At 31.1% G+C, this 20,723-nt stretch overlaps 1 protein-coding gene across 2 annotated transcripts in view; it reads right to left on the bottom strand.

Moving 5' to 3' along the window:
• Dennd1b (DENN domain containing 1B) overlaps positions 1-20,723 on the bottom strand; it is a 239,276-nt gene that overhangs the window by 29,032 nt on the left and 189,521 nt on the right. For both annotated transcript variants that reach the window (XM_063239912.1, XM_063239913.1), the window contains 3 exons: positions 7,868-7,958; positions 2,279-2,319; positions 1,508-1,576 (listed from right to left, as the gene is read on the bottom strand). In XM_063239912.1, coding sequence (XP_063095982.1) covers positions 1,508-1,576; positions 2,279-2,319; positions 7,868-7,958 — 201 coding nt within the window. The remainder of the gene's footprint in view (positions 1-1,507; positions 1,577-2,278; positions 2,320-7,867; positions 7,959-20,723) is intronic.

Here is a 20,723-nt window from a genome sequence, read left to right as displayed (position 1 = left end):
ATTGTACTCTTATGAAATATTTGAGTAAAATTAGGGGAAGAAACATAGTCTATAAAACAACACAACAGCATTAATGTTTAAAAAATTCTTCAAGTCCGTGCTTCAGGAATAAAATGAGGGCCTACTGACTGCTACACCTTTTGCAGAAACTTAATTTTTGTGTGTATGAAAAACAAGGCTCAACATTAATTGAGTTTTTCACTTGGCAGCCGTGTGCTATTTCATTGTGAAAATTTAAACCTACTCTCTAGAGATAGTTATCTATGGAGGGAGATTTCTTAGTAAAGTTATAGGAAAACCAAACAGCAGAGGCTAATGTTCCTAAGGCAAATAATTATTTTTGAATGTTGGTATTGTATATTTGAATTAACTCTATAGATTATCTTCTCTACTATAAAATGCAATCTTCAAAATAGATTTTTTTAAACAAAAAGTAACTGCATGTATATTGTAGATGTAAGTCAAGGAAAAAAACAAAAGGTCTAAATATTTATTAAAATATTTTATTAGTCCATCACATTAACTTATTTGCTGAGATAATTTAGAGACAAATTCTCATCAAATCACAAGTACTGGCCTAAATATTTTTATAAATATAGACTATATAAGACCTATTGAATTTCAAAAACTGTTTTGAATGAATATCATTCCAAAGTTTCCCCACAAGGAGCTACCAGTCTAGTACTAAAAATAAAAACACACAGAAGCAAAGGTAGTAATGAAACAAGTTCTCAGAGTTCCTGTAGGGATGTAGAAATAGCTATATAAGTTTTTCTCCGAAGGGCTGGGAAAAATTTTTGGAAAGGAAACCAATGTTTGAACTATCTCATAGGAGAAGCCAATGTTCACTAGGTAGCTACTGAGCAAAAACAGAGTTTCAAGTGTTAGGAAAAACTCGAGCAAGGATGAGGACAGAAGAAGGTATCTTGCATTAAAGAAACAAGGAGCACTAGCTATTTTTAGAGGTCTGTAAGCTGCAGAGGAACAGGGTGAAATGGAACAGGACAGAGAAAGGAACAGACCTTGAAGGCTCTTGGTCATCATATGAAAGATTTTTATTTTATTGCTTATTTAATATTATTGTTATTAATGTAACATAAACTATGGCAAATCTCTAAAATTTTTAAATATGCAGAGTCAGTGCATCTTTGAGGGAAGAAATATTACCGTATCTGTTTATTTTTTCCCATTTTAGCCTCAAGTACATGATGAAAATTTAAAATGTATTGTTTTATGAAAGAACTGAATTTACAAAAGGGTACCTGACTGTGAACTGTTTCAATTTGATGTGTGATTTTTTGGTAGCTTTGAAACAAAAAAGAAATCTTTTAAGGTTATATAAAGGAAATATTGTTTCTCTATCAACAAACGAATTTTAATAAATGAATTTGGGTTGGTTAATATTAACTCTAAGCATTAAAAATGGTAAATATTTTGAATTTACACATCTAGTTTCTAGAGGAATGCACAGTTTTAGCAATAGAATTTATAACAAAATAAAACTTACAAATTTATATGCTGTCCGTACAGCAGGAGTTGCTTTGGTCACTGCTGTGTTGAATAGTGCACCTCCTTTCTGGAAAAGAAAAAACAAGCATATTTTCAAAAACTTTTGACAAATTGTCCTAAAAACAAAGCAGCAATAGTAACATAGAATAAGAACCTTATTCTTAAGTTAAATAGAACTATAAAAATTATTTCATGTTTAATGTTTTTAAAGTTTTTCTATAATAATTTAGAACAAAATTTGAATGTTTCATTTTGTTCTTTTAGTTGACATAACACATTACTTAAAATGATTTCATCTTTCAATTTAGCTAGATGAGTAATATAGATAGTAATATAGTACATATGTATATATATATAGCATAATAAAAAATACAAGATTTATCAGAGGTTTCAGTATTCAGATCTTGATAAAGTCAAATTACGGAAGAAATGTTTCATATAAAAATATTAACCAAACAATGTTATTAGAAATTACAACGTTTCCATCAAATCCTATTAATGTATTTAATTTCTTGTTCTGTAATATAACATAAAGTGACAACGAATCCTTGCTTCCCAAATCAAGCTACTTATCTCTGAATAAAAGTTTCAATTAAAATCATCATGATTATCAACAAACTATAAGCATAACAGAGGTATCCAAATTATGAGAATATAAACTCATTTCAAATATTACAAATAAACATTGTAACTATAAATAGCACACTTTATTCAATATTTCTCCATAATTACCACTATGAAAGAAGAGACGTCAAAGATTTCATGTTACCTTAACAGTATGCACCCACTGTTGATATGACCTTGGATTCCCTGGAATACATAAAAGTTCCCAGGAACATATGATCAAAAATAAGTCCATAAATCATCATCTTAAGAAATCACAGTTTCAGCATTTTAGCAGGCAAGTTTTAATTCCAGTATTGTAAAAGAATTACTTCAAGGAACACAGTAATTAGCACTTTTAAAAACAGACAATAATGTGTTCTTCATTGACTTATCAAGCTAATATATCACTTTATATTCTTTAATGTTAGTATTATTCCTCAAGGGAAAATGTAACCTCTCTTTTGAAATCTAAAATTCCCATGCTTTTGAAACTGACTTGTCAATATTTGAAGCTTATATTATTTTGCGAAGGCTTTCTTCTTTTACACAGTTAGGCTTACTTCAAATAATAGTTCAAATGCATAAAGAATATATTTTTTAAAAAGTATCAGTCTGCTGTTACAAAATAGAGGCAGGATGATTCTGGCCCAAGAATATTTTTGTAGCTGTCTCCCAGCTTTAGTTTCACGTTTCTACTGAAAATTTTTCTCTAATTTAAAAAAAATTTCAAGAAACAACTTTCTGATAAACAAATTTTTACTACTCAGCATGGCATTGTGTGTTCTTTTGGAGAAAGAAATTTAAAAGAAAGTAATATTTTTTTCTTCATCAAATTATTATAGCAAAATGTACTTACCTAAAGTAACATATATAAAAGTAAAATGATTGTTTAAATGTCACTAGAGCTCCAGGTGGCATTGGTCTGACCAAAATTTTAAAGGTATATTTATTTTCCTTTAAAAATAATGACAAATTCCAAGTTTTCCTATCAATTTCTCAGATTTTAACAAAAGAAAATACTACCTCTCTTCATTCATCCAGATAATTTACTTTACTTCTTTATTCAAAGTTCTCACCTGTTCATTTTTTTTTTTTACTTCTTTAATAAAAATGGTTGACTAGAAATCACATATTTTAAGACTTAGATATTACAGTTATTCTTAGAGGGTTTTATTTTTTTTTTCCAAAATGTGTTTTCAGATAGCAGAAATGGTAACAGTATGATACGATTCTGGAGCATATGTCAACCCAGAAAAATACTTAAATACTTGAACTACAAAGAGAATGTCTACTAAAAAATTTCAGAAGTGTCATAAAAATAGAATTGACAAATATAAAAGTTCATATTCAGCTCTTTAGGGGTCATGAAATGTGTTTACCTATATTACATTATTTGACTTGTATTTCTGAACTGTAAAATAGGCAAAGCAGAGAGGGCCACAGGCAGCACAGGAAAGAGGTCTTCAGAGTTTAAAGGGCCTTTGGAGCTCACGCTCCATCTGTGAATGATGTGATTTGGGACGAGATACTTCATCACGCTGAGCCTCAGCTTCTTCACTCACGAAATACACCAAACAGTGACTGCCATTTAGAATTATTGCCAGAATGAAAGATAGTGATTATACAATGTGTAGTATGGTCCCCAATACATCTTGGGAACACCATAAATATTAATTATTCTAAGTAACTTGCCAGATAAAGAAATGGGGCTCTGAGGTGATATATTATTTGCTTTGGAAGGCTAGCAAGTAAGAAAGTATATGAATCTAGGTATTTTAATTCATGGCTTATTATTCCTTCAACTCTTAAAATACTACCTCTAAGATTACTTAAAAATAATAAAATTTAAGTCACATAAAAGTTTTCTCTGTACCATTTTCAAAACCATCACATTAGAAAAGAGATAAGATTGCTCCTTGAAAGGAAAGGAAATAAAAACATTTGACAGTAATATCTAGAAATATAAAGTATGAGGACAAAGAGGAACTCCCTAGGAAAAAACACAGTATTTAAGATTATAGGGAAATGTGGTAAAACATGTTTCAAAAATAGCTTCTTAGTTTTGAAATTTTAAGGGCTGTCTCCAAATATAAATGTTCCTATGATTTAAGGTTTCTGTCCCCACAAAACTTCTGAGAGTAGCACATGATCCTCTGGTAAAATGAAAAAAATGAGGCCACTTTTCCCCTAAATATTCATTTGAATGCTAAAGTAATTCCTCAGTCTTTCTTTTAAGTTAACGATCTTATGACAATTAATAAGCATATTTGAGGATATAACATTATTCTTGTTAAACAACTGACTTTGTCATACTCAAGGGAAAGAATTTTGATTTTTCATTTGTGCCAATATTTTCTTCTAAATCTATTTGAAACCCTAGTAATTTGTAAATATTTATTAAAAGACAAAGTGGTCTACATTATCCAATGTGGCCAGAGAAATGTCCCTAAAACTGGCAAATGCCTACCACTTTTTCAAACCCTTTAATAATGTAGTTAGTAAAAAGAAACAAATAAAAGACTCACCCGTTTATATAAGGAAACTAATGAAGAAGCATATGCTATTAATAAATATACACATAGTTGTATAAAAGCAACCTGAAAATATTTCTCCTTTCCAAAGTTTACACAATTTGATCTGGATTTAAGAACTAGTTTTATTTTAACTGAAAAATATATATATATATTTGAAAAATCATGTTCTTAACAGAATGTTCCTTGGTGACTTTTTCATAGATTAACATTTGTATTTACTGAGTCCTTTGTTCTCAGGTTCTCTTTTATCACCCTGTAATCTCCATGGGTATTCTTTTACACATTTCCTTATGTCTTTACTATTTTCCTTTTAAGCTAAGGTTGAATATTCTGCGAGAGTCTTATGAAAGGAATCATGTGTAAGGAAATCATGTATTTCCTGAATAGTCCCCATGGGACAGAAAAAAATTTTGGAAAATCTCCATACAGTCACAGATTTTTACAGCTCTAGATTCAAATGATATTTAAGATGTTCTGTATCTGACTGTGTTGAATTTTTAATTAGAAACATAACTGTAAAATATTACCATACTCATTAAGTTTATCATGACCATGGACATTAGCAAAAATAGTGTACAAACTACTATACACTGATGTATAAAAACAGAACATATAACTTTTCCATAAAGTTTCCTATTTCTGTTTAACAGAATAAAATTTCCCCTTCAGTTTTTGTGATTGTTGGTTTATTATATAGTGATCTTTCCTAAGCTTTATGTGTAAGAGAAATATTTAAAAGAAGAGACAGAAGTTTTGCTTGTATTTGATCATATTAGGGAGGGTCTGAGTAAAACTATTTATAAATGTTTTCTTAGTAAGATCCTAATATTTAAATATCAGTGTGTTACAGCTGTTAAGCAAGAGCTCTGAAGCAAGGAGACACATGTTGAGTTCAGGTTCTGCCTTCTACTTGCTGTGTAACCTTAAATGAACTGCTCAGTTGAGAGGCCCCTCCTCCAAAATGAGATGATCAACTGGCCTTCTAGATTGTTATAAAGTGCAAGTGAAATATTATAGATCTCTTATGTGACTTTCTGACCCATATTAGTGCTCAATAAATAATACTAAAATTATTACTTGAGAATCACAATGTTAAATTTGTTTTCTTCTTAGAAGAACAGGTGAACATCACAACACAGACACATTCTTTCCATAAGTATAGTCTCTATGACAAGTTTGGAGTAGAATACTTTTGGAAATACACACACACAAACATACATATAAGAACATATATCCTACACAGACAGATACATATCCCAATTAGTATTTAGAGAAACATTACTAATTTTTACTAGTTTATTTATTTTTCCCGTTTTAAATCCTAATAATATGCTTTCTTTTCTTTTAGAAGTAATTTCCATACATATCTAAAATAGAATTAAAAATAACATTTGACAAGCATAATTTTTGAGGTAATTTCTTGTTCATGGAAGTTAACGATGGTAAAACCATCTCTTTGGGTAAGTCTTTGTTACTTAAAATTAAAATGAATTTAAAACCTTTTTCATCGCAATAAAGAGCAAAAAGCAATTGTCATTAAGTTGTACTAAAATACAGCAGTGTCTAAGTCAGAAGACAATACTCCCTTTCTGTTTCTTTGAACAGTAAAACCTTTAATAAAAATTTCTAGTTACCCTCTTCCAACATACACACACACACACACACACACACACACACACACACACACACACGACATCTCCCTGTATTATACAAGCATCCAGCTAGATGGTTAAGACTATGGAATTTAATTGCACAAAAGGACCATACTTCTACCCCATTACTGTCACAAGATGTCATCTTCAATTCTATAGAAGCTACTAGCCCCACGGGTCATAAAGATAATGAGATAGCAGTTATGTAAATACTGAATAGATGGCTCAAACAATTTGTCCATGAGCTGACAATATTTTGCTTTTCAGAGTTGTAAAGCAAAAAAGTGTTATTTTAACACCAAAGTTCCATTTGAAGGTAACTCTTAATCCATAAGCTGAGGAAATGATGGAACTAAATGATTCGACATTCTGCTTTTTGCTAAGTAAATTTATTCCCTAAACTAAATACTTTCAATGAAATGTACTTATATCAGATGAAAGTCTAAGACTGCTAAATTCATTTGTATTTATTTTAATGAACAAATGATCTCTATATATTTTCTATATTTTCATAGTGTGAAAATAATTCTTAGTTAAGAATAAATTTAAATTTGTGAAATTGTAGATGATTACTGATTTCTTTTTATATTTTCATATTTTGTTCTAAAGGCTAGGGACTTTATACATGTATAGATGAAAATCTTTTCCTTTCTTTCCTTCCTCTCTCTCTCCCTTCCTCCCCTTTTGCCTCCCTCCCTCTCTCTCTCTCTCTCTGTCTCTCTCTCTCTCTCCTTTCTTTTTGAGGTAGGGTCTTACTACGTGTAACCCAAGGAGGGGCTTGAATTTTAAGCAATCTTATTGTCTCAGCTTCCCAAGTCTGACATTACAGGCATCTACCACCACACCTGGGAGAGGTAGAAAAACACTATTATAACAGGTCAAAATTAACATGCTAAAGTAATTTTTATTTCTTTCATTCACCTAGTATTTAGAAAGTACATAGTACACACCAAGAAATATTTCTTAAGTGAATGGACAGAACACTACAAGGATTCAAAAAAAATTCTCTGCAAGCCAAAGTAATATACAAGAATAACAGTGCATAAAATACTGATTTGTAGGTCATTAATTGCCTATATAATTATAACACTGAATATTTATGTTTGAAGAATTAATTAGATTTGTGGGATGGTAATATTAAAACCTTCCTAAAGCTGCAGTATTAGTGTTCAAATATTTTTTGGATTAGATTACAATGTATTATTTCAACTGTAATCTCAGTTTTTAAATTCATACTCAGTTATGGCTATTGTCATTAGTCATTTTCAAGCAGAGACTATGGCTTTTCAGGAGGAAAGTTTAAAGGGTATAAACTGACTGGATTTCTGTGTTACTTTTGATAATATTATGAGACCATATAAGCAAATAGCTACCAATTTATGAGACAATCTTAATGCTAATAATAACAGATATGAAGCAAAACAAGTTGACACCATATTTCTTATAAGATATTATATACTTAGGAGAAAATCATTGTATATGAAATAGATTACATCAGACACAAGTTGAAAAGTCGAGACAACTGCTATTTAAAAGACAGATAATCATACTCTAAATATTCCATACCTCCACAAAAACCACCTGATGTGATCTCTTCTTCAAATACATCAGAGAAACCCCTTCCAGCATTTAGTTTTGCCAGTCGACCATCAATAAACTGAAATTTGTAAGTATCAAATATGTTAATTTTTCATGTTTCATAATAAATTTTTACCTATATTAAAATATTGGCATAAGGTATCTATATAATTATGCATATATCTGATGTATACAAACACACATAAGAAATTTCTCAAACAAAGCAAAGAGCAGGTGCTCAGTAAACAAGAGTTAATCAGTTAAATTACAAAGGTCCAGTATAGACTTTAACTCATTAAAAGAAATGGCAAAGTACAGCAGCAAAGGTCACAGGCTGCAGGCAGGCTGCCTGGCACATGTCTCTGCAGAAGGATCTGCACAAAAGCACTGCTGACTTCTCAAGCTGTTTATCCAGGAGGCTGTATCCGCCTTCCCCTGGCCTCAGCTCTCCCAGTACCTGCCTCATGGTGTTGCTGCAAACATGAAATGAGATTAATGTAGATTACATGCTTAGTACAGTCTCTGTCACAGAAAACATCCAAAAATGTTGTATATTATTTCTCAAGATTAGTATTAATTTCAATGAAAAAATACCACTCCTTCTCTAAACTATGAAGCCTTAATGCAAAACAGAAAACCAGAAAATTTTAATCATTAACAAGAAAATAAACACAACTTTCATAATTTCTGGCATATGTGCTGACTGATTAGGAGTTCTTTAAAGAATCCTATGCATGTCAAGGCAGTATGTGTTGAAATAACAGTATGTGTTGACATGCATAAGGATCTTTTAAATAATACTTTTCAGTACTTTTAAAGAAGAGATTCGAGTAAAAAGGAAAAGTTATTCATAAACACTTCCCTCAAATCCCTTGTCAAATATAACTACCCACCACCTGTCCTGTCCCATTCCCACACAGCGGGTATCACTGCCTTGTAGCATCTGCACTGCATTTAAAAAATACTCGAAGTGTATTCATATGACCAACTAGAGGTGAAGAATCCATCATGTAATCAAATGTATATATATTACTAGAATTTCATTATTTTATTTTGTTGATATGCCACATCTACAAAAACTAAGGTGTCTAAAGTTTCCTTGCATAAGAAGTAGTAGTTAACATAGAGAAGATTTAGATGCTTTTTGGAGGGGAGACAAAGATTTGATAATAACACAAGGTATTCATATTCATTCTAAAATTAACCCTAATTTTTACTATAGAAATTAAAATTTTAATTACATTAAAATAAAGTTGCTTCACTTAAAAAACCTTGAAGACTCCACTAGTTTTATATTTGACTGCTTAATGGACAAAACTAATTGGGAAGGTTTGTACAGCTAAATATAGTTTTCCTCAGGGAGAAATTTAAGATAATTAAAAACACTAAGTTATACCAGTTATAACCAACTTAAACAGTTAAATTTTCAGATAAAATCCTCTTGCAGACTAAAATTAAAAATTAATGTCAAACCAATCAATGGATTCCTGTTCAAAATGCATTTTAACTGTCTTAATTTTATCACAGTGTTTTTCAACAAAAATGTGATAATATAGGTGTAAATAAATACAGTCTAAAATAGTAGTCTGGCTTTTTTGAGCTTGAGCTGCTCTCACTGAACTCTGAATTCCGAGAATGGTGACCCCTTTATATAACCTCAGTGTGCTTGACACACAGAGTTTCCAGAAGTACAAATATACATGGAGTATGGAGTGTCAAAGGCCCACATCGCAACACTGTCACTTTTGGATTTAAGACCTTGGGCAACTTCTCTCATCTAAAACACTATTTCCCCTTCTAGAAAATGAGAATAATAAATACCTTATGGAACTTTATATGAAATAATTAAAATGATAGGAAGTGCCTGTAACTGCATAGATAGAATAAGGGCTAAATAATAAAAGTTTACTTTTCCCATTACCTTTTCCATCTTTGTCTATTTGTGAGTGGCCTGAGGAATAAATCCCTATCTTTCTCACATATGCATCAACAACACTTGGCAAAAATGCATGGCACAAGTTTTTACTGCTTTTTTTTGGGCGGGGGTGGGGGGGGGCTGGGACTGAACTCAGGACTTTGTCTCTACCACTGTAGTATATTCTGGGCCAAAAATAAATTTCAAACTGAATAAATGCTGCTCACTGAAGTATGCTGACAGGTGGCATATTTTTACCAAGTTTTAAAGTTAAATAATTATACCAGACAAAAGCAATTCACTTAATTCTATCATGAGATCACTGCTAGTAACTTAAAATACTGGTGGTTTTGCTAAGTATAATACATGGTTAATGTTAAAACATTGGCAACTTTAAATGCACGTAAAACTTGATTTGTACACGTTCTCAACACAACAGTATAAATCAAATTAAAGTGATCTAAGTTGATGGACTAAGTATCATCTTTTAAAAAACAAGGTGAAAGCAAAATGATAAATTTATAATAGTACATTACTGGCAAGTAGAACAAACTAAGGCACCCTTTTAGAAGACTTAATTTGCTCTAAAAAGATTAAGTCTATAAGACTTCTTAAAAGGTTTCATTTTTGTGTTTATTGAAAATAATCCATCCATTTTATTAAATGAGTGGAATAGTTCAAGTCTAAAAAGAGATAAATCCCCAAACTATTTACTGATCATGCATTTTTGAGCATGAGCAACCACTCTGTATTACTAAGCTAGTGATTTGAGCCAAAATAAATTAATCACTTGGTAAAATACCACATATTATCACTGACTTTCTAAACATTTCTGTCAGAGACAATCAGATACTTACCAATGTACACACAATGAAATTATGTTTGTGAAATAAAGATTACTTGCAAACATCCACATGTACTATATGTATACACACATACACATTCATACAAATACAGACATCCGGGAATAAACAGAAAAGTGATATTAAAGGACACAATACAGACAATAATACTTGTCGAAACTTCTTTTCTACTTTTGGTTCATTAACAATTATTTTTTCCTACTAACTGGAGTTGGTTTATGGTAATACCGCTCTAATAATGCTGGGTCAGTTCATAGTATGTAAGAGAGAAAAGAACATTTTAAACTATTGATGCACGGAAGTAATTTTGAATAGAAAAGTATCTGTACATAAAAGCTGTGCTATGGGCTATAACATGTTGATTAATAGTTATTTATCATTTAATAACTATGTGTCTTTATGTAACTAGAAGATGGTTTTGAATATTTTTGTAATTGAAAGTAAAGACTGGTAACTTTGTTAACAATGAAAATGATATACCTATAAGATAAAATTAGATTGTAAGCAGAATTTAAAGAACATTAAGAATTTTGTTTAACTGATGCTTTTTGCATAAAATTTGGTATTTTGCTTTTTTCTCTGAAAGAAAATTTAAAACCTAGAACTAAGCATTCTAAATGATCATACCAAAACTAAATAGTTGGAAATCTTAGAGAAATACTTGAATACATTTTCATAACATGGATTCTATGATTTTATTATAAGACAGAATATATTTAGATAACAATATATACATAATTCTCAAGTCACATCAAATATATGAATTTTCAAGATCAATGACAGTTTTCCTCTAAATCATCCACAACAGCAAGAACTAGATTTTCTTAAACTTGGTGTTAGAATCATAAAGATAATGAAGTAAATATTTTCAAAGACCAAAACTGCTCTTGTTCTTGTTTCTGAATATCACTAGGATTCTTATCACATTTTAATCTTTAAATAGCTATCTTTACACAAAATTGATCAATTTAAAGAAATTAGTGATTTAAATGTACTTTAGTAAGCACTACTATTCATGAAATGAACATTTATCTTATAAACTGATTTTTAAACTACAGTTAAATATAAAATGAATGCTTAAATAATGCCATGTAGTACAGAGAATAGGTCTGATGTCAAACTCCTTTCAAAAGTATTTTAAAAGTCTGGTGAGATTCACAGAATAAATTTGAATGTATTGGTTTTGCTAAGTGTAATACATGGTTAATGTTAAAACACTGGCAACTTTAAATGCACATAAAACTTGATTTGAGTGAGTTTGAGGTGAGTAGCCTTGTAGAAATGCATTCTTTCCTTTTGAGATAAGTTATAGGCATTCAAAAAATTATTCATCAGTCAGTGTATTTCCAGGATTTGATCTAAAAATCTAACGCAAGTTTTGCTATCACCAAAGGCTTAATGCCCTTAGTGGTCTACACATATGTTATATAAATATTTAACTGCAATCATTCCATCAAAACTCTGAGGATTATAGTAATTAAATTTCAGGGTTCTTAATATTTTTTTAAAAAGTCATTTGATTTGGGGTAGAAGGGAACTCATAAAAAAACGTACTGAGGAAACAGGGCCCATGGTGTGATTTTCTGTACCCCTAGGGAGGAGGGAAGAGGGATTACTGCTCCTTAGTGCTTCCTTCATCTTCCTGAGGAAAAGCATCAGGGATAGTGAAGCAACGCCCTCAACAAATCTATACACCCACATTCCTTCTTCAAGGAAGTTTTCCTTCCTCCAAGGAAAAATTACTAATACCTCAAAAACTTACTTCATATTTGAAACTTCTTGGTCACCAAAATAAGATAATTAAGAAAAAGTGTTGGGAACTAGAGAAAGTGTTTTAAATAAATCAAAATGTTTAGTAATTAAGAATTTTTACATACAGGAAAAATTGTTTTTAAAAATATATTAATTTCTTATGAATCTGTAAAATTTGGCTTTTTATATAACGCTTTGGACTAAGTAGCCTAATTTAAATGTTTTTTTCTTATAAATGTTTAGTAAAACTTGACGGGTTACTTAAAACTACACTAAAGTGTTGCAAGAAATTAAGTCAGCAGATATTTTTAGATACCTGCTAAATGTAAGGCATTCAGTTAGTGGCTATATGTAAGTACAAATGGCTATGCCATGTAAAGAATGAGGTAGGTCAGTTTAGAGCTCAAATCACGAACATTAAACATATGAGAAAATGGAGATAAGCTGTTACCTTTATGCCACTTCAAAAATTAGATAATTAGATGAATGCAATGTTCAAGTATATAAAATTAAAATTACCATGGTATAATGAACAGTGAACACAATGAACACTGAAGAGTACAAAGAACCCATTCAGTGCAATTTATTAGCAGAACTAATAACTTCAAATAACAGTAATAGACAATATTACTTTCAAGAATTAAAAGTCAAATGAAATTTTAAAATTTCCTCAGTGATTTAGTCTGTTGAATTTTATGATCACAAGATCAAAGAATCAATTAATTCAATCATTTAATATATAACTGAATGTTTACTATATTCCAGGTAGTATTCTAGATGCTTGACTATAGAAGTGAATGAAACAGAGAAATTAAAATCCTTGTGATTCTAAAACGTCTAGAAAGGGTAACGGATGGCATGATATCAGAAACAAATTATGTACAATATTACAAGGTGACAAATGCAATACAGCAGTAATTGGCATATAATACTATATTTTAAAGATTAAAATAGATAATGCATTCCAACTGCACTCATCACTAAGTAGTATGTAATAAATGACACTTTTATGCATCTATAATTTATTGTATTCATTCATTCATTCATTCATTATTTTAAGCCTCTATACAATGCAGGTGCAGAAGCATAATGAAACAATTTTCAGAGAAAGAACAGCAAACAGTTCAGAATGTAAGAAACAAGAGTATTAAGTATTACACAGATAGAGGCCAGGTGATCAAGGAATAAAGATTTAAAGCATTGAGCTTTAATCACACTTCAAATCATTATATATATATATATATATATATATATATTCCCAAAGTATCAGAATATACACTCTCCTTAAGCATTTATATAACATTCTCCAGGAATAGATCACATGTTAGACTATAAAAGAAAATGAAAGTCAAATAATATTCTGAATGTGAAAGTCTAAAATCAGTGTTAAAAGTCAGTCACGGAAAAGATATTAGAGAATACACAAGTAATTACAAATTAAAAAGGAGCACTGTACCTATACACTGCATTTAGACATTTCTAAAAGAAGATTAAAAACAACCAACAGTTTTATGAAAAAATGTTCAGTATTATCAATCAGAGAAGTAATATCATCTCACACTCATTAGGATTTATGTGATCAAGGAAGGAATAGAGGGGAAGGAAATGATGGGAGAAAATGAAATAAAGGAAGAAAATGGAAACAGAGCTTCTGCAAATAGCAATGGGGACCAAAAACTGGAAGGAGCAGGGAATAATGAAATGGGTAGGGAACAAAAACAAATGAAGATGTATTATCTTCATGTACCAACTCATCGTGATAAATGAATCACTATGTACTATAAGCATGCACAAACAAAGAAGTAGAGAAAAGGCAAGAGATAGCAAGAGATTCTGTTGGTCATAATGCAAAGAAAAGAGAACATTGTCAGAGAATTGATGGGAATGTAAATGTATAAAACCTTTATGGAAAATACTATGAAAGTTCCTCAAAAAAATAAAATGATCCAATAATTCTACTTATGCATATATATCCAAAGTATATGAGATAAGGTTATCAAAGAGATATCTGTACTCACATGTTCATTAAAGCATTGTGAACAATAGCCAAACATGGAAGCAACTTAGTGCCCATTAATGGATGGCTGTATACAGAGAATACTATATAAATATATGTACATGTAAAACCTGCATACATATATAGTATGCATGTACATGAGTAACAGAATGATGTATGTTATATTATAGGCATATATATATATATGTATTACACATACTGTACCTACACACATATACATTCATAGAATGTTATTTTATTCAGCATTTTAAAAGAAGAATATCAATCATTCATGGCAACATGAGTGAACCTGAAAGATATTATGCTAACGATGTCAGGCACAGAAAGAAAAATACCACATGATCTCACTTATGTGGACAGTTAGAAAAATTTAACTCATGTAAACAAAGAATATAACTGTAGTTACCAGGGACTGAAGAGGTAGGGAGAACACAGTGACACTTTCAAATCACACAAAACTAGAGACAAGAGAAGTATAGAAAATTTTCTTAAAAACATGATGTTTATGTTTTATTATAAGGTAATATAGTCTTGCAAATGGTGAGAGCAGATTTAATGGCTTAACCACAAAGAATATTAAATGATACCTTAATTAGCTTGATTTAACAGTTACATAATTAAATTAGTGTTAACTAGCTTGATTTGGCCATCCTATAATCAAATTCCAATACAAAAACATCAAGTTGCTTAACACAAATATATACAATTTTTATTCACCAACAATAATCAACCTATATCATAGTCACTAAATTTTTCTTAGGTATTATGGTAGTTAGTATGTCTTCAAGGAACTACCAAATGTTAGTTGAAAATGAGTTTCTCTATCCAAAACTATATGGGATTTATTAAATGATAAATTTTCAGATGCTTGCTTATAATAACCATATAACCAAGCTCAACCAGACTTTTAAAATAAATTGCAATTCAATTATCTGGTAATCCTAAGAAATTTGCTTCAAAGATCCAATCCAAAAATGGGCATCTGCAATGAATATGCACTTCTCAGATGAAGAAATACAAATGGAAAATAAATACATGAAAAAATGTTCATCATTATCGGTCATTAAAGAAATGCAAATTAAAACCACACTGAGATACCATCTCACTCCTGAAAGAATGGCCAGGATCAAGAAAACCAACAACAAATACTGGAGAGGCTGTGGGGAAAAAGGAACTCTCCTACACTGTTGGTGGGAGTGTAGACTGGTGCAACCTTTGTGGAGGTCAGTCTGAAGATTTCTCAAAAAGCTGGGATTGGAAGTCCCATTTATTCCAGCTATTCCACTTCTAGGCATATTCCCAGAAGAACTGAAAGCATCATACCACAGTGATATATGTGGACCTATGTTTATAGCAGCACAATCTGTAATCGCCAGATCTTGGAAACAACCCAAGTGTTCATCAACTGAGGAATGGATAAAAAAGTTGTGATGCAATGGAGTACTACTCAGCTATGAATAAGGATCACATTGAGGTATTTATCAATAAATGGGCGCAGCTTGAAACCATACTCATAAGTGAAATAAAGCAAACTCGCATCTGTGAACACCGAATAGTTTCCCTAGTGTAAGAAATGATTCAAATATATAAAAGTATGTGGTAACCATGATTCCCCATTATGTGGCCTTGAAGCCTTATAAAGTTTTCACTCATTAATTGGAATGGCTTTATTTTGGGCTATTTCATATTATGGCCTGTGATGCAATGAACAGCTATTTTGAAGAAAACAAGACATCATAATAGTTAGTGCTGACTTAATACCATCTTGTTTTGAAGCCACACCAAACTATGGCTCTTCTGTCTCCATTGATTTTATCATGTTGTATCTCACTGGATTTTATCGTATGTGGTAGTATAAACAAAAATTGTTACAGGCAAAGAGACAATATAGAAACCATTGTTCATTTTTCTGTTAGCTGGTTCTAAATACTCTACAATGCTTTCATCCACTTGAATGGTATTACACTGTCTTGATATGTTTGATGCTGTATCATATCAAGTTATGTTCAAATATTTCAAGGAAAAAGACACTATGGTAACACTATTAAGTCGGGTTATTTGGTGGTGAAGCACTAGGTTGCTGAAAGTGTCATGCTTTAACCTGTATTGTTATGTTGTTATGCCCCCTTTTATCTCAACCTCTCCTTTATTCATTAAAAAATTATTTAATTTTTTAAATTTATTTTTTAAACTAAGGGGAAAAAAATCAAAAAAACTAGCAGGATATATTATAGTAACCTTTTTGATTTCCTATTAAGTTGTTTTGAAGTCTTGTAATACTCCTACTATCTTGTTTTGACTGATTAGACTCTGTTCCATTCTGTATGATAGTAACAAGTTTGGGGGTATAGGCAACTACTTTGAAGGCAATAAGATTCCCTAAGATGCCCATTCTGGTTTGACTATTATCTCCTTTGGAAGTCCTGTAATGTTTACAATGTTTAGGTTTTATTGGTCTTGTTCTCTACTGTTTTGTTCAACTTTATAATACCTAATGAGATAGACAATTCTTTTTAAGGAAACAAGAGACATTATGGTAACCATTGTTGATAACTTTGTACTTTGTTCTTACATCATGTACTATGTCTATCGTTGGTTTTGACTGACAGCTTTGTTTTACCATATTTGACTGTATTCTCTTCCAAAAAAAAAAAAAGTAATAAGAACTAAGGAGATTAAAATGTGTAAATTTTGTTGTGAAAAAGAGAAGGAAAAAAACGTTCTAAAGGATACAACTGCAACTGTGTTTAGGGGTGTTAAATAGCTGACCATATTAATGTTTTTGGTTGGATCATTGAACACAACTGTTTGCAGTCTCTCTGTTTGAATGTTCACTTTGTATGCTTTGATACTGTGACTTGAGCAACTATCTCTAAGACGAAAATGTGTAATCTATTAACTGGTGATTTCTTACTTTTTTTTTTTTTTTTTGTAGTTCTGTATTACTTGTACCTTTACACCGCTTTGTTTTGTTTTGTTTTTTCTCTTTTTCCTTTTAAATAAAATTTTTAAAAAAAGAAATTTGCTTGTTTTTCTATTTATATCCACAGAAATGTTTCTTATATAATGAAAATCTGTTGGTATATTTACAAAATTGAAGGATTTCTTAAGGTAGATGGCCTTGTAGACTTTGCTGTAATAATATTATTAAATTCTATTTAGTGGATGTATTGTTATCTTACTATTCTCCTTCAATTATAACAAAGTGTACTTTAATAGCTACTTTTTTTGAGACAGGGTCTTATTGTCTCAAGCTCACTTTGTAGCTCAGGCTGGTCTCAAACTTGCAATAATCGTCTTTCCTCAGCCCCAGAGTGCTGGGATTTTGTGCCACTATGTCCGGCTGCTGGTTTACTGTAATGAAACAGAACCTATCTCCTTTATCCTTTCATGTTGTTATCATTCTAGTATGTAAACATTTTAGTATTTGAAACACTTTTCATATATAGCAATCAAAAACAAGTTGTCAAGAAATTTTTCTAAGATTTATTTAGCATACATAATTGACAGTTTTCTAGACAAGAAAGTACACACACAGATTTTAGTCATAATGTTCTCAACCCAAGAAAAATTCATTATCTATTGAAAGATTGATAACAAGAATTATTAAACTTGTCAATAGAAAAATACAAATAAGGACATTATCTGTTAATTCAGATTTGTCACATATAAGACGTGACCATTCTACTTTGTAAACTTAACCAAATTCTGTCTTTTGGACTTCAGTTCATTTTTCTACCACCACTGTAGTTCACATTTCTTGTCTCTCCAGGGCAACTTCAGGCTTTGTAACTGGACTTTTGCTATCTTTCTCTTCTCCGATCCGCTTTTATAGAGTAATCTGAGAAATCTTTATAAAATATTAATCAGCTCGTCATGTCTCTTCAAAACATCCTCAGAGAATATTGTTCCTTTTAGAATCAAATATAAACTCCTTATGCCTTAAGCTCTGTATGATCTGTACCCTTTATCCATCCCCTTCAAACCTCAACTAGTACAACTCCCCCTCAATTCAGTAGTTGACTGAATTCTAGCCCTAGGAAATTCTCAGTCTTTCCCTCTTTATAGGGTCTTTGGAATAGCAATTCCTTCTATTGGTAATGATGTTTTTACTTTTATAGCTCAAAACTGATTCCTTCTTGAGACTTAGATTAAATATCACTTTTCAGTAGTAATGCTTTTTCCAACCACTCAGTCTTAACTGGCCAACCAGTAACTGTCTCATTTCTGCTGATTTTTTCACTGACTGACATTTTTCTTGTTAGCCCATTCTCTTTTCTAGAACTTCTGGCTCTGTGAAAGAAGCTCTGAATCTAAAGTCCTTGGAATGAAATTTTGACATGAAACAAACAATAAGCTATTGCCGCAACAGCTGGGCAGACACAGAGAAAAGAGTAGAAGACAGTGAGGAAGGGAAAGGGACAATTAGGAAAAGCTTCAGAGAGATAAGGTACATGTGAAAAAGAGGTAAGTTATAATAACCTGGAATAAATGCTGTAACACAAGTATGAGCAAAATTCAAAGGAAATAAGTGACAGTGATAGACAAAAGGATTGACATATGAACAGACCATGGGACAATGACAGAAAGCCCAACAGCGGCGATATGGTATAGCACAGGTAAAGCCTCACATTGGGAAAGATGCATTTGAAAGAATATTCAGTGTGATAGTATAGGAAGCTGGGCAAGGATCTGACACCTAGCAAGAGATCAAGAACTTACACACTGTGATACTCCCAGCAGAAATATGAAGAATAGACTATTGGGTGCTGAGCGAATTATTCTTAACAGTGGGACAGGCATGCTACTAGTAGCACACAGTGGCATAGTCAGGAATTCAAGCCACAACAGAATGGATACTGTGAGTTTAATTGAATTCTTTACTTTCTTTGTATATGAAGGTGGAAGAGGATAATTTTACCAATAATATACTTCAAATGTTTTTACTTTAAAATAAATAATGCAAGACAGTAGTGTAATATAGAATACAGTATTGTAATTTTTTGTGGAAAACTGCAGAAGGCTTCCTAATACTGTATATTAGTCAGTATGTCTACAGCTACTTCCCCACATATTTAAAAATATGATCTGTTTTGCCATGATAGGTCCTTTTTAAATGAAAAGTTTGAGGACTATATATTTATGATTTCTTATGAAACACAGGAAAAAGTTTTGGAGAAACACTAACAATGATTTTTTTATCCAATTTTAATGTTCCCTACCATTTTGTCCTTAGTTGAGTTAAAGTTTTGACAAGTAGAATTTAAAAGAAAAAATATCTACTTGAACATATTTCAGCAATTTGTTATTTTGCAAGTTTCTTAATTACGTAGGTTGCCAGCAAAAACAGTCTAGACATGGAGATTCCTTAAATGTATACTTTAAACTTAGGCTCTTGGATTGACACTAAATTTATCATGGTCCTTAGTTATAAGAAGTGTATAGGAAAATAAGCACAGAAAACTTTACTTCCAGTGGTATCAATAACAAATAATATACACAAGAAAATTCGTGTTCGGGTAGTATGAAATTAAGGTAAGAGACCTAAAACCAATAGCTTAAACCTTGAAGTTGCTTCTTTAAACAAAAAGAGAAAGATGATGTTAAAGTTGTAGATTTAAGTAATCATTTCTGGGATTGCTTCCAAACCTATTATCTAAGGAGGCACACATCCAAATGACTGTACTATCATTGCCTAAGCTATATGTTTACCTTATAGTATTATGGAATGTTAGAGTCAAAAGGTATCTCAAACTTGGTGATCTTAGTTTAACTCATGTTACAGAGGCAGAAATTGAGGTCTAAAGACTTTGAAAGACAATCGAAAGTCAGTGAAAATACAGCCTATCAGTGCCTAACCTAAACACATTAAAAAATGCATTTTGCTACAATACTTAATTTAAAAATTGACAGTTTAATAATGATAAAGCTGGGGAGTTTATAGTTAAGGATTTTACCAAAGGAACTGGTAAGATGCAAGATGGGGAGGGGGAGATCATGTTCAAAGAGTCCAAGTTTCACTTCGTGGAGTAAGTTTCTAAGGTCTATTATATGGCACAGTGACCTTAGTTAATAATAATGCACTTTTGGCTAAAAACTGCAAAACAGTTCTACATGTTCTAACTACAAAAAATATGCTAGTTGATAGACATGTTAATTAGCGTCATATAATCACAATGTATAGGCTTTTGTTGTATGTGTATATATATTATATAAAATATCACATTATGTGCAATTGTAAATTAAAATTACAAAGTTCATTAACAAAAATGATAAATAAGGAGAATCTTATTCCTG

The sequence above is a fragment of the Cavia porcellus genome, unplaced genomic scaffold (genome assembly GCF_034190915.1).
Source record: "Cavia porcellus strain 051 isolate PalLab524CR breed Dunkin Hartley unplaced genomic scaffold, mCavPor4.1 scaffold_29, whole genome shotgun sequence".
NCBI classification, from domain to species: Eukaryota; Metazoa; Chordata; class Mammalia; order Rodentia; family Caviidae; genus Cavia; species Cavia porcellus.
The sequence above is the reverse complement of the archived record's forward strand: the minus strand, read 5'-3'. Positions and strand labels throughout refer to the sequence as shown.